The sequence below is a fragment of the Sinohyriopsis cumingii genome, chromosome 3, assembly GCF_028554795.1.
Source record: "Sinohyriopsis cumingii isolate HCF-2022 chromosome 3, ASM2855479v2, whole genome shotgun sequence".
Classification (NCBI taxonomy): Eukaryota; Metazoa; Mollusca; class Bivalvia; order Unionida; family Unionidae; genus Sinohyriopsis; species Sinohyriopsis cumingii.
Genome location: NC_142963.1, coordinates 10,903,197 through 10,919,640, shown reverse-complemented (window position 1 = coordinate 10,919,640; position 16,444 = coordinate 10,903,197). Strand labels below are relative to the sequence as shown.

Genomic DNA, 16,444 nt, shown 5'->3' with positions numbered 1-16,444 from the left:
TGGGCCAACCCAACGAATCGTGCGACTGTACAGGGGGTCTAGAAGCATACGTTTGGATCAATTGTTGTTCCATTGCATTTTTATATCCATAAAATTATTTTAAATCTTCGTTGTGTTCATAAGATTATTTTGAATCTTAGTTGTGTTCATAAGATTATTTTGAATCTTAGTTGTGTTCATAAGAATATTTTGAATCTTAGTTGTATTCATAAGATTATTTTGAATCTTAGTTGTGTTCATAAGATTATTTTGAATCTTAATAGAATTCATATTCGAGATTATGTGAATCTCTCTTATAGTGTAAAATACTGTTTGAAGCGTATCTGCGGTTCATGAGGTTTCTTGGATCTATACTTCATATTGATTTAATATTTTGGTTTATTTTCAATGTGTGAATGTTGTGTAGAGTGATTTGAGTAAATCGTATGTTGAGAGCGTGAGAGAAACATTGTATTTTTACATCATATATTTTTCTTTATTAATTAATTCATAAATTTCCATCTTTCTCACATTGTTTTTGATTTATTCATTTATTCCAAAAACCCACTCGGTTTCTATTCTGCGACAAAATTCTGAAGGAATTATTTTACATTCACAGTCTACGCACAAACTACTATTCATTTTGTAAAGTTTCCATGCTCTAATATATAATGTAATGACGGATGGACTGATCCTTTTTGTGGACATACACAATCATTTAGCTATAGTTCGTTAAGCAATATAATGGTCAACTAATAATATGCTTAAATGAATTTTGTTGGTCAAAGGTTCAAAAAATGCTATAAACAATGCATTTAAGAGACTGACTATTAATTGAATGAACATATTTTCCAGGAAAATAAGATAAACCTAGTTGAGCATATTTACTGCTAAGTTTTAAACAACTTTCAAATTAGCTGCAATGATGGACATGCTTCATGTCAAATTAGCAAACATTTCAATTAGGAACAAAGAAGACCGAAAGCTTTTTAGCAATATGTTCAAGACAGCAGCTACGGCGGCCATAGTGGATATAATAAATCTTATGACGAGAAATCGTTTCTAAATTACTTTCCGTTTAAGAGAAATAGCGATTACCATAATTTCAAGAATGTCATCGTGGAGCCCAATGTTAATATAACTTTTCGATCAGTGTGAGTAACATATTAATATTATAAGATGGCTTTTCGTCTAGGCCATATTAGACATCAAATAGGCAACATTTTACTTTGAAGTCAAAGAAATTAACAAAACGACCTTCTGTAAAAGCCTTATATTACTATTTACATTCATTGAGAGGAAAAACAAGAACGAAACGTTTAAAACAGCTACACAAGTGATACATTCTTAGGTATTTAATAATGTATGATTTATGTAGCCTTTCGATCATTTAATATCTGCTTTGAATAAGGTGTCTGTTCTTTGTAACATGTTTTTGATTGCAAACTTACAACGCTTATTTATGTCTTCTATACCACGATGTTTAATACTTATATAATCTAATAGTCATTGGTTGGTCTTGACTTAATAAATATACATTTTACTGTATTAAATCATAAAACTATAATTATTTATACTAGCTGAATTCCATACATGGAGCAAAAATGCATTACAAAATGAATTCAGTTCATAACAATTAAGTATTCTCTTTCAGCGTATTTAGTGTTGTTAAATAATTAAATGTATTTTTTTAATATTTCAAAGCATTCGATTTTGCTCTTGCCGAAGCGACTCAAGTGGCTTGGCATGGTAAATCTCATCGTTGTTTATTACATGTCATTGCATACAATTCCCGGAAGAAAAATCCATTACATATATATTTATACGTCTTGCAATCCTTATTAAGAGTGGTGTTTATTAAAAAGGATAAATGTATTTTCAATGGTTGAATACTTGCCTGGTAACTACTATAATGGACACTTAATAAAGTGTTGGAAGGTTAAACCCCTCTCTCATTGTAATAGACTGGCTGGTAAAATAATATAACGAAGTACACAGTGAGTGCAATTGGTGCGTTGTTACCACCTCTCAAATGGACACAGTAGCGGGGTTAAACAATCATACATCTTGCACGCAGGTTAGCATTGAGTAGTAGATTTGACAAGTACTTCCCTAACAGCCCAGAGCTATTTTTGCATACAGATTGGTTGACAGATGAGAGTATTGAAATGAGGGATAAACATTGGATATTACAAAATGTGGGAGACACACTGATTGTGATATCCAAACGATAAGAATTCTAAATGAAACATATTGGACATTTGCAGGAAATATTGTAAATTTACATCAGATATTAATATAATGAGAAGAACAAGACATAAGCTATTCCTCATTTTTCTTTTGCTTTGATCAGTGTAACAAGAATGATCAATACCCTGAATTACAAAACAACATGTATTGTTTTAAACTTATCTTTTATTCCCTCCACGTTACTATTATTACTCGAAGTCAAGAACTAACGTTTGTTCTCTATTAAACTATTTATTCTTTGATAATGGTCTTGACCTACAGAAACTGAAAGCCACTGTGCATAAATCAACTTTAATGTTTCAGTCAGCGCCCTTGACCTTGAACTACTGTGGAAAAATATATTGTATATCCTGGTGGCTTTATTTATGTTTGAAACCTGCTACAGATGATAAGATGTCTGTCGGGTGAAACTTCTTTAACATGATTTTTCGTTCAGGAGCGATAGCAATACTCACAAAATTGCTGCAGTGTCGGCCACTTAATACGATAGCTCGGCACTACCTTTATTTGGTGTCAACAAGACATGATAATAAATCTTTAAACTAGCCCATGTTGATATGAACATCTACGCAAAAGGAGCAGCATTAAGAAAAATTTAGATAGACACCACGTAGCGCATCGTGGATATCCCTGCGGTCACATTTGGGTATAACTAACTAGACATTAGAATATGTCTTTTAGTAAAGGCAAGATATTCAGTAAAAGTGGTGTGAACGATATTTCAATGTGGATGCTGTGGTGGCTATATTGACCTCAAATTTAGACCATTGTAATTTACGTCACATTGGTGGGCTTACTAAAGGTTCAAAATGGATAATTTATATTGTAAATGAACAAGTCGTCATCAGACGTCTTTTGGAGAATCCCAGTGTATATCAAACGTTCCGTCTATGTGAAAAAGCAGTTGAAGATGTGTCTAGGTTGCTTCCACGGTAGCCATTTACGAATTGAGACTAGCAACATTTTCAATTAGGAGCTACTAAAATTACCTGTTGTGGCAGCCCTGTTAAACGTCTGACTAGCATCAACATTTTATGTTAGAGCAAACTAGACCTGACGATGGCATGTTATGGTTGGTTCCATGTCAATCAGTCAAGTAATTTAGTAGGAGTATAGAGAAAGAAACAAATTGCAAGCGGATGGTTAGATATAATTAATTCCTTAATCTTACCTTGTCTATGAATAGTAGAAAAAACATTTTCTCAAACAGTCATTTGTTTAACATAGGCACCAGTAACATTTGTTACTTATGTGATTGTGTGTGATTTCGACCAGATAAGTTGAGGTAATCAGTCTTGTAAGCAACTGATTAGAAATAGTACAATCTGGTAAAGCTTGCATTAAGTCACAAGAGACCAATGGTTTGCCCCAAATGTATGTCGTCTCAGTAACTTTCACAAAAGGTACATCTGTTGTTTGTTGGATATGACTTGACAACACCGAAAGCACAATCGGACCACCTTAGCTATTCCTATGGTTGGATAGACCTTAGAATAGGCTCAGTAGTTGTAAATTAAACAACAATTAGATACATTCGTAACTTCTCGGCAATCTTCATTCCATAAATAACCGAGGTGGATCGAATGTCAGAAATGGCAGTTGTCAGCATACATTAAAATAAAACCATAAGATTGGATTCAAAATATTAAATTCCATAATATATTGATGTATTTTAGCTAAACAATATATTGCAAGAACGTTGAAGACCATGATATGATGGAAACTACTAATAAACAAATTGTTTAAAATGTTTTTAAAAAATGGAACTTCCTCTCCAGTACCAATTCAGGTGAAAGGTTCTCGGTGAAATTAACGTGCAATTGCCCAAATGAATTTAGAAAGGATAAATTAAAACAATTTCACCTTTTCAAGCGCTAGGTGCAATCATTTGCAATATTTCGGCCAGTGACTTCGCACTTTCAAATTTGCACACTTTAAAATTATTCCCAGTGGTCCTTACCCTAATCACAAATCATAATTCAAGCGTTTTACATAAGAAACATGTCATTTTTGGAAAGATGATTGGCAGCGATGATGAAAACTTACCTGGTTTTGAGGTCGTCGATGCTGCAAGAAAATATAACAATAATACAAATTCGGATATAGTATATATCTTCATCTACAAACATATTAGACGTCATACTGGCAACTTTGTTTTATGATAAATAATAGCTATAAAACGACTTTAAAGATCGCTGTTGTTGTGACCATTTTAAACCTCCTATCGGCAGCATTTTTTAATCTCCAGCTAGAAACCATTATATTTTGGTTATTCCCCCATGCTGATACAGTCAATCATTAAGAGAAGGAATGATGGCACCACTACCTGGTTTATGACCAGTACATCTAAACACATATAATTTAGAAATAAGCAGGTTGAACTTGAAAATATCCACACACAGTCATATGTTTCACTAAGTACCTTTTATTTTAGATATGCATGCCAAGGTGTGTGATTGCGATCAGATTAATTGAAACAGTCATCGTTGTAATTAACTGGCGTAGCATATCAATATCCTGCATATGTTCGAGTCGGTTAAACATATATCTCAGATGTATATATGCTCAGTAAGGTTCAGATTAGACACTGCTTGTTGGCCCCATTGGTCTTCGCGGAAAGAATGTAAAGGAAAGAAAGTGGTATATACTGCAGTATCTTCTCTCTAACGATCTGAAATGTTAGCTCAAATCCAAGTGAGCGATTTCAAACCAATCATGAGTGACCCTGAACAAACGCCACGTCACTTATCCCTCAATACCAATCAAGAGAGTCCATAATCACCCTATAAACAATTAGTTCCGTTGCAAAAATTATTACCAAATATGAATAACGAAACACACACTAAAATTACATTTTGCAATCAAAATGAACGATAACACTTTTTCCATGGAGAAAGTCGAAACCAAGCGAAAATGACGATTCGTGTCAACCAACACTCTCCAAAATGTGTTGGCAGAAGTTCGCGTTAGCTTTGAAGAAGACATGGTTGGATAATATCTAATACCATTTATATTCACTGCAGTGTGTTATCAAGAGGGTGAGAGAGAACAACTTGTGGTACAACTTATATTCTGATAGACTATCCAAGATGAGGTAAAAAGGAAACTCGTCCGATAGCTGCTGGTAATTGTTTCATAATCCAGCTCCCGAAATAGTGACCTGCAGAAAATTTTGAATTTGCATTTTTTTTCTGCTTATATAAACAGTTAAAGTTTCGCTGGTTGAATTTTCTTTGTATGTACTGTTGATGAATTTGCCCCAAGGGACATATTTTTAAACGGATGTTAACACGCGTATGTGACATAGAGCCCAATATTCCAAGGAATTGTAAACGAGATAGATTCTTAATGTGCTTCTGTAAATTGTCCATTTTCAAGAAAAACTTCCGACAATTTGAATATTTTCAAACTAATCAACTTTGTTATACCGTTTGTATACCAATTTTGAAAACATCTATGTCGTAAAGAGTGCAATTTGTATTTTTTTGCAAACAGTTTTGCTATTGGTTATCCACACATTCAAATATGGGTGTATCCTTCTTTCAATTGGTTTTCTTAATAATAAAATAAATTTACGGCAATAATACTTGAGGATCTAACTTGTAACAAAATATGTATTACTGTTGAAATAAGTATATTGTTTCTAGCATATAACTATCTTAATAGGTAAACAGGCTAGACTCCCAAGCTATGAGGGTTGAAATGCCGAGTTAAAAATAAGAAACATTGGACATAACGAAAACTCTCGTACACAGAAACTGATTTGCGAGAAATCTAATTTCCGTAAGTAGGTAATTTGTAACAATTATGGACTACTATTGTGTTAAACAGATGAGAACGAATCTTTGAGGACATTTTGTTGGTGTCTAGCATGAAATGTAAGTATGGAAAGGTCGATAAGTTAAAAAAAAAAATGTTTCTTTATATTATTTAATTTTAAGACACTAGCCAAATTTACTGGAGCTATCAAAATAACAAGTCTCACACCCCTATCTTTACGTATGTCTGTGATAATGAATTGCTATACTTAACATTTTCTAAATCGAAATGATTGCAACCAATACAAAGCTGTGTGGCTTAAGTTTAAAATCCTACATAAACTCGCCACCTTATTTGTGTCCTGAGTACAAAATTTATATTCGACTTTTACCTATTTCCAAAACACGAACACTTGCAACTTTACAAGTAATCTTCATATCATACAAACCCGCAGGTTCACTAGTTTGAAAAAGAAAATTGGTGTGGTCATTGTTTCTCACTAACTATTTAAGTGTATGGATATCACGATTTCTAAGTGCGATAAATATTGTCACTTACAAAACACGAACCAAACTTGTTACAGTTTCATTTTTAATATGATAAATAAATGGCATCTCACTCGACAAGGGATTGCAAATTCACTCTCAAATCTCTGTGCACTGCAATGGTAAAAACAGTGGAAAATAGCTATTATTTTACCACACTGTCTTTGAAGAAACGAATGTGTTACTTATTGCAAGTGACTTCATTGGCTAACGGATGCATTCTACCGACTTAGCTACGGTTCAAAGCCCGATTTGAGTTCAGTTGCTCTCTTCAGAATGAGAAGATCTGACCATTAAAAACTCACAAGAAAAATAACTGATAAGCAATCGTACAATTTGTGATCAACGGGAAATGTGTCAGTCTTATTCCAAATATATCACGGAATATTTTGATGTAATAGTGTGCGAGAACTTTACATCGACGTTTACGAGAAAAGGCCGTAGCAGACTATTTATGGTTCACTCTTGTGACATTTTACAAAAGATGTGGATTCCTTCTTATTGGAACGAGTTTTAAAATGGAATGTATGTATTTGAAATTGGTAGGGAATATATACAATGAGAATGTTAAGTCCCTTGATATTTTTAAAAGTAGGAAAGACGCATTCCCTGTCTCTTTCCTTTACTCTCTGTCTGTTGCATATATGCATGCACTTTAGTTCCTTATACAATGATATAGATTGAAATCATACTGGCATTCGATCTAAGTTACCTCAAAAGATGTGTCAGTTGTCCCAAGAAATGTTACATTAGTTTTGTAAGTCTGTCAAACGTACAAAGTGTATGAGTACATACAAAATCTTTAGTTGTGTTTGTGACTGTCAGATATCTTTGAATTTTGTCTGGGTAGCTTTTATTAATTTTCCCCAGCGACGTGTCATGATAAACATTTATACAAATGAATTTATCGTTTTCTGAGGACTTAAGTAACAGTACACTAAATACAGACCCTCTGCTTTACAGTGAAGGAATAATCTGAGGGAAAACCATCATATTTTGCACTATCATTGTGAAATCAGAACAAGCGTTCAGAGAAAGAAACGAAACAATTTTTTAAAACTATTTCTCCCATTTCATTTAATATTGCAATATAACATAACTTGGTGATGTGTTCTAGTCATTGGCCTAGGGACCTTTACGATGATGCTTGAATAATCTCCATCTGCATCCATCTAAACATGACATTTTCACATTTGGGACATATAACAAACGTCACTGCAGTCATTTGAAAAAATATATCTATGCTTTCTAAAAAGCTGATGAATGAAATAAACAATTGCCGATGAATATTTCTCATGCAGAATTTTCGTTTGTCTCCATAAAGGTACAAAATCTACTATCATTTTAAGTTCATATTTTCCTATAAATACCGGAAAAAAGAACAAACAAAAAGGATTTGCCACTTTTTTGCCTTTGCGATTACCCTCTCTATCGATCTAGGTTATGGTTCCTTCACGTTCGAATCAAAGGGATATTGTTAATTACGTACATGCTTCATGCATACAAAGCGGAGCATTTGTCAGTCTGATCATTCGTCGTTCCTTTGGCGCGATTTGTTAAGCTTGAATAACACTATTGAAAGATATGGTAAAGGGATTATGTGTTGTGTCTATGGATTGAATGACAGAATATTTTGTTGGATTTCATCTCCTTGTTGTCAGCCCTCCTGCATTGTCTGATGGTTGGTGTGTGGAAAGTAGCCAAGGTGTTTTGGTTTGTATGTGTGTGTATGGATTGTTGGGTGGTATAGGTTGTGTGTATAGTTTTTGTGGAGTTAGTACACAAGGTGTTCTGGATTTGTTGAGTGTATGTGCATGGGGTATTGGATGGTATAGGTGGTATGATGGATTGTATGGTTTTGGATTATAGATAGTTTGTTTTCAACCCTTCCACGTTTGATCTGATAGCTGGTGTGTGGAGAATGCCCAAGATAGTTTGAATTGTGCATGAATATTTATCTTTGTCTAAGTTTGTCTATTTAATCAGCTCAAGCATAAGCCCATTTGTCAATACCATTTTCATTTGCATCTGACGACATAAGCAATTTTGATCCTGAAAACACGTTGGACACCCAAGCGTCCCAACATCGTTATGTCCGTATTATCATATAGCGTCCCCGCCTTTTAATATCCAATATGAATTTATTTCGTCCCCCTTGACCCTATAATGCCCTCTGGTACTACAATTAAATGTAATGTAAAGAAATGCTAAAAATATAGCTACTAACCATGTCAGCATATCATAGGGCATTTGGTTAATGAGACATTTACAAAGGTATCTGTTTAACATTTAAGCGTATTAGTCTTCAGGTCTTGCCCACTGACGAAATAGCTATTGATTAATAAATTATCATTAAATTTGCCAAAGAATTAGGCAAAGAAATAACTTGGTTTTGTCTTAAAACTATTCAACTATTTCTCGTTGTACATGCCTACAACGTTATCTAGGGTGAATACGTGTTTTTCCAGGTAAGCGACTGTATTAACATGTACCTAGCAAGATTTTACTTGTGACGAGGTAACATTACTAACATGATATGCACGGGTATTCTACCCTGACTTGTGCTCACTCTCCTATGGATTTAAGTAAAATCGATTTCTAAAACCGACACTAGTCGTTTTGGATCACGTCAAGGAGTGTACGCTCTCCATCTTTCTCCAGCCATAGGGATGACTGTGTTTGTAGCTGATTGTGTCTGTCGCAGTGATTGTGACTGTCGTTGTGATTGTGTATGTCGCTGTGAAGTGTGATTGTCGATGTGACTGTGAATATGACTAGAACTGTCTGAAGCTCTCTGAAGGTGTCTAAAGTTGTTTAGAGCTGTCTGGAGTTTCCAGAATATTTAATGCTGCGTGCTGTCGATACGTATGTATATATGTACGTATGTCTGTGCCACGGATGTAGACGCAGCAAATTAAAAAAGGTGCTGTATGCTGTCTGTACGTGTGTATACGTGGTGGATTCATAAAGGGTGCGAGCGGCCAATAAGAGTGTGGGCCAACCCAACGAATCGTGCGACTGTACAGGGGGTCTAGAAGCATACGTTTGGATCAATTGTTGTTCCATTGCATTTTTATATCCATAAAATTATTTTAAATCTTCGTTGTGTTCATAAGATTATTTTGAATCTTAGTTGTGTTCATAAGATTATTTTGAATCTTAGTTGTGTTCATAAGAATATTTTGAATCTTAGTTGTATTCATAAGATTATTTTGAATCTTAGTTGTGTTCATAAGATTATTTTGAATCTTAATAGAATTCATATTCGAGATTATGTGAATCTCTCTTATAGTGTAAAATACTGTTTGAAGCGTATCTGCGGTTCATGAGGTTTCTTGGATCTATACTTCATATTGATTTAATATTTTGGTTTATTTTCAATGTGTGAATGTTGTGTAGAGTGATTTGAGTAAATCGTATGTTGAGAGCGTGAGAGAAACATTGTATTTTTACATCATATATTTTTCTTTATTAATTAATTCATAAATTTCCATCTTTCTCACATTGTTTTTGATTTATTCATTTATTCCAAAAACCCACTCGGTTTCTATTCTGCGACAAAATTCTGAAGGAATTATTTTACATTCACAGTCTACGCACAAACTACTATTCATTTTGTAAAGTTTCCATGCTCTAATATATAATGTAATGACGGATGGACTGATCCTTTTTGTGGACATACACAATCATTTAGCTATAGTTCGTTAAGCAATATAATGGTCAACTAATAATATGCTTAAATGAATTTTGTTGGTCAAAGGTTCAAAAAATGCTATAAACAATGCATTTAAGAGACTGACTATTAATTGAATGAACATATTTTCCAGGAAAATAAGATAAACCTAGTTGAGCATATTTACTGCTAAGTTTTAAACAACTTTCAAATTAGCTGCAATGATGGACATGCTTCATGTCAAATTAGCAAACATTTCAATTAGGAACAAAGAAGACCGAAAGCTTTTTAGCAATATGTTCAAGACAGCAGCTACGGCGGCCATAGTGGATATAATAAATCTTATGACGAGAAATCGTTTCTAAATTACTTTCCGTTTAAGAGAAATAGCGATTACCATAATTTCAAGAATGTCATCGTGGAGCCCAATGTTAATATAACTTTTCGATCAGTGTGAGTAACATATTAATATTATAAGATGGCTTTTCGTCTAGGCCATATTAGACATCAAATAGGCAACATTTTACTTTGAAGTCAAAGAAATTAACAAAACGACCTTCTGTAAAAGCCTTATATTACTATTTACATTCATTGAGAGGAAAAACAAGAACGAAACGTTTAAAACAGCTACACAAGTGATACATTCTTAGGTATTTAATAATGTATGATTTATGTAGCCTTTCGATCATTTAATATCTGCTTTGAATAAGGTGTCTGTTCTTTGTAACATGTTTTTGATTGCAAACTTACAACGCTTATTTATGTCTTCTATACCACGATGTTTAATACTTATATAATCTAATAGTCATTGGTTGGTCTTGACTTAATAAATATACATTTTACTGTATTAAATCATAAAACTATAATTATTTATACTAGCTGAATTCCATACATGGAGCAAAAATGCATTACAAAATGAATTCAGTTCATAACAATTAAGTATTCTCTTTCAGCGTATTTAGTGTTGTTAAATAATTAAATGTATTTTTTTAATATTTCAAAGCATTCGATTTTGCTCTTGCCGAAGCGACTCAAGTGGCTTGGCATGGTAAATCTCATCGTTGTTTATTACATGTCATTGCATACAATTCCCGGAAGAAAAATCCATTACATATATATTTATACGTCTTGCAATCCTTATTAAGAGTGGTGTTTATTAAAAAGGATAAATGTATTTTCAATGGTTGAATACTTGCCTGGTAACTACTATAATGGACACTTAATAAAGTGTTGGAAGGTTAAACCCCTCTCTCATTGTAATAGACTGGCTGGTAAAATAATATAACGAAGTACACAGTGCGTGCAATTGGTGCGTTGTTACCACCTCTCAAATGGACACAGTAGCGGGGTTAAACAATCATACATCTTGCACGCAGGTTAGCATTGAGTAGTAGATTTGACAAGTACTTCCCTAACAGCCCAGAGCTATTTTTGCATACAGATTGGTTGACAGATGAGAGTATTGAAATGAGGGATAAACATTGGATATTACAAAATGTGGGAGACACACTGATTGTGATATCCAAACGATAAGAATTCTAAATGAAACATATTGGACATTTGCAGGAAATATTGTAAATTTACATCAGATATTAATATAATGAGAAGAACAAGACATAAGCTATTCCTCATTTTTCTTTTGCTTTGATCAGTGTAACAAGAATGATCAATACCCTGAATTACAAAACAACATGTATTGTTTTAAACTTATCTTTTATTCCCTCCACGTTACTATTATTACTCGAAGTCAAGAACTAACGTTTGTTCTCTATTAAACTATTTATTCTTTGATAATGGTCTTGACCTACAGAAACTGAAAGCCACTGTGCATAAATCAACTTTAATGTTTCAGTCAGCGCCCTTGACCTTGAACTACTGTGGAAAAATATATTGTATATCCTGGTGGCTTTATTTATGTTTGAAACCTGCTACAGATGATAAGATGTCTGTCGGGTGAAACTTCTTTAACATGATTTTTCGTTCAGGAGCGATAGCAATACTCACAAAATTGCTGCAGTGTCGGCCACTTAATACGATAGCTCGGCACTACCTTTATTTGGTGTCAACAAGACATGATAATAAATCTTTAAACTAGCCCATGTTGATATGAACATCTACGCAAAAGGAGCAGCATTAAGAAAAATTTAGATAGACACCACGTAGCGCATCGTGGATATCCCTGCGGTCACATTTGGGTATAACTAACTAGACATTAGAATATGTCTTTTAGTAAAGGCAAGATATTCAGTAAAAGTGGTGTGAACGATATTTCAATGTGGATGCTGTGGTGGCTATATTGACCTCAAATTTAGACCATTGTAATTTACGTCACATTGGTGGGCTTACTAAAGGTTCAAAATGGATAATTTATATTGTAAATGAACAAGTCGTCATCAGACGTCTTTTGGAGAATCCCAGTGTATATCAAACGTTCCGTCTATGTGAAAAAGCAGTTGAAGATGTGTCTAGGTTGCTTCCACGGTAGCCATTTACGAATTGAGACTAGCAACATTTTCAATTAGGAGCTACTAAAATTACCTGTTGTGGCAGCCCTGTTAAACGTCTGACTAGCATCAACATTTTATGTTAGAGCAAACTAGACCTGACGATGGCATGTTATGGTTGGTTCCATGTCAATCAGTCAAGTAATTTAGTAGGAGTATAGAGAAAGAAACAAATTGCAAGCGGATGGTTAGATATAATTAATTCCTTAATCTTACCTTGTCTATGAATAGTAGAAAAAACATTTTCTCAAACAGTCATTTGTTTAACATAGGCACCAGTAACATTTGTTACTTATGTGATTGTGTGTGATTTCGACCAGATAAGTTGAGGTAATCAGTCTTGTAAGCAACTGATTAGAAATAGTACAATCTGGTAAAGCTTGCATTAAGTCACAAGAGACCAATGGTTTGCCCCAAATGTATGTCGTCTCAGTAACTTTCACAAAAGGTACATCTGTTGTTTGTTGGATATGACTTGACAACACCGAAAGCACAATCGGACCACCTTAGCTATTCCTATGGTTGGATAGACCTTAGAATAGGCTCAGTAGTTGTAAATTAAACAACAATTAGATACATTCGTAACTTCTCGGCAATCTTCATTCCATAAATAACCGAGGTGGATCGAATGTCAGAAATGGCAGTTGTCAGCATACATTAAAATAAAACCATAAGATTGGATTCAAAATATTAAATTCCATAATATATTGATGTATTTTAGCTAAACAATATATTGCAAGAACGTTGAAGACCATGATATGATGGAAACTACTAATAAACAAATTGTTTAAAATGTTTTTAAAAAATGGAACTTCCTCTCCAGTACCAATTCAGGTGAAAGGTTCTCGGTGAAATTAACGTGCAATTGCCCAAATGAATTTAGAAAGGATAAATTAAAACAATTTCACCTTTTCAAGCGCTAGGTGCAATCATTTGCAATATTTCGGCCAGTGACTTCGCACTTTCAAATTTGCACACTTTAAAATTATTCCCAGTGGTCCTTACCCTAATCACAAATCATAATTCAAGCGTTTTACATAAGAAACATGTCATTTTTGGAAAGATGATTGGCAGCGATGATGAAAACTTACCTGGTTTTGAGGTCGTCGATGCTGCAAGAAAATATAACAATAATACAAATTCGGATATAGTATATATCTTCATCTACAAACATATTAGACGTCATACTGGCAACTTTGTTTTATGATAAATAATAGCTATAAAACGACTTTAAAGATCGCTGTTGTTGTGACCATTTTAAACCTCCTATCGGCAGCATTTTTTAATCTCCAGCTAGAAACCATTATATTTTGGTTATTCCCCCATGCTGATACAGTCAATCATTAAGAGAAGGAATGATGGCACCACTACCTGGTTTATGACCAGTACATCTAAACACATATAATTTAGAAATAAGCAGGTTGAACTTGAAAATATCCACACACAGTCATATGTTTCACTAAGTACCTTTTATTTTAGATATGCATGCCAAGGTGTGTGATTGCGATCAGATTAATTGAAACAGTCATCGTTGTAATTAACTGGCGTAGCATATCAATATCCTGCATATGTTCGAGTCGGTTAAACATATATCTCAGATGTATATATGCTCAGTAAGGTTCAGATTAGACACTGCTTGTTGGCCCCATTGGTCTTCGCGGAAAGAATGTAAAGGAAAGAAAGTGGTATATACTGCAGTATCTTCTCTCTAACGATCTGAAATGTTAGCTCAAATCCAAGTGAGCGATTTCAAACCAATCATGAGTGACCCTGAACAAACGCCACGTCACTTATCCCTCAATACCAATCAAGAGAGTCCATAATCACCCTATAAACAATTAGTTCCGTTGCAAAAATTATTACCAAATATGAATAACGAAACACACACTAAAATTACATTTTGCAATCAAAATGAACGATAACACTTTTTCCATGGAGAAAGTCGAAACCAAGCGAAAATGACGATTCGTGTCAACCAACACTCTCCAAAATGTGTTGGCAGAAGTTCGCGTTAGCTTTGAAGAAGACATGGTTGGATAATATCTAATACCATTTATATTCACTGCAGTGTGTTATCAAGAGGGTGAGAGAGAACAACTTGTGGTACAACTTATATTCTGATAGACTATCCAAGATGAGGTAAAAAGGAAACTCGTCCGATAGCTGCTGGTAATTGTTTCATAATCCAGCTCCCGAAATAGTGACCTGCAGAAAATTTTGAATTTGCATTTTTTTTCTGCTTATATAAACAGTTAAAGTTTCGCTGGTTGAATTTTCTTTGTATGTACTGTTGATGAATTTGCCCCAAGGGACATATTTTTAAACGGATGTTAACACGCGTATGTGACATAGAGCCCAATATTCCAAGGAATTGTAAACGAGATAGATTCTTAATGTGCTTCTGTAAATTGTCCATTTTCAAGAAAAACTTCCGACAATTTGAATATTTTCAAACTAATCAACTTTGTTATACCGTTTGTATACCAATTTTGAAAACATCTATGTCGTAAAGAGTGCAATTTGTATTTTTTTGCAAACAGTTTTGCTATTGGTTATCCACACATTCAAATATGGGTGTATCCTTCTTTCAATTGGTTTTCTTAATAATAAAATAAATTTACGGCAATAATACTTGAGGATCTAACTTGTAACAAAATATGTATTACTGTTGAAATAAGTATATTGTTTCTAGCATATAACTATCTTAATAGGTAAACAGGCTAGACTCCCAAGCTATGAGGGTTGAAATGCCGAGTTAAAAATAAGAAACATTGGACATAACGAAAACTCTCGTACACAGAAACTGATTTGCGAGAAATCTAATTTCCGTAAGTAGGTAATTTGTAACAATTATGGACTACTATTGTGTTAAACAGATGAGAACGAATCTTTGAGGACATTTTGTTGGTGTCTAGCATGAAATGTAAGTATGGAAAGGTCGATAAGTTAAAAAAAAAAATGTTTCTTTATATTATTTAATTTTAAGACACTAGCCAAATTTACTGGAGCTATCAAAATAACAAGTCTCACACCCCTATCTTTACGTATGTCTGTGATAATGAATTGCTATACTTAACATTTTCTAAATCGAAATGATTGCAACCAATACAAAGCTGTGTGGCTTAAGTTTAAAATCCTACATAAACTCGCCACCTTATTTGTGTCCTGAGTACAAAATTTATATTCGACTTTTACCTATTTCCAAAACACGAACACTTGCAACTTTACAAGTAATCTTCATATCATACAAACCCGCAGGTTCACTAGTTTGAAAAAGAAAATTGGTGTGGTCATTGTTTCTCACTAACTATTTAAGTGTATGGATATCACGATTTCTAAGTGCGATAAATATTGTCACTTACAAAACACGAACCAAACTTGTTACAGTTTCATTTTTAATATGATAAATAAATGGCATCTCACTCGACAAGGGATTGCAAATTCACTCTCAAATCTCTGTGCACTGCAATGGTAAAAACAGTGGAAAATAGCTATTATTTTACCACACTGTCTTTGAAGAAACGAATGTGTTACTTATTGCAAGTGACTTCATTGGCTAACGGATGCATTCTACCGACTTAGCTACGGTTCAAAGCCCGATTTGAGTTCAGTTGCTCTCTTCAGAATGAGAAGATCTGACCATTAAAAACTCACAAGAAAAATAACTGATAAGCAATCGTACACTTTGTGATCAACGGGAAATGTGTCAGTCTTATTCCAAATATATCACGGAA

General features: G+C 33.9%; 1 protein-coding gene across 3 annotated transcripts in view; it reads right to left on the bottom strand.

The window, feature by feature from the left end:
* Positions 1-16,444, bottom strand: part of LOC149802453 (uncharacterized) — a 106,181-nt gene that overhangs the window by 36,112 nt on the left and 53,625 nt on the right. For 2 of the 3 annotated variants that reach the window (XM_089951687.1, XM_089951685.1), the window contains one exon: positions 13,802-13,822. The exons of the other annotated variant lie outside the window; for it this stretch is intronic. In XM_089951687.1, coding sequence (XP_089807813.1) covers positions 13,802-13,822 — 21 coding nt within the window. The remainder of the gene's footprint in view (positions 1-13,801; positions 13,823-16,444) is intronic. 3 annotated transcript variants of the gene reach the window in all.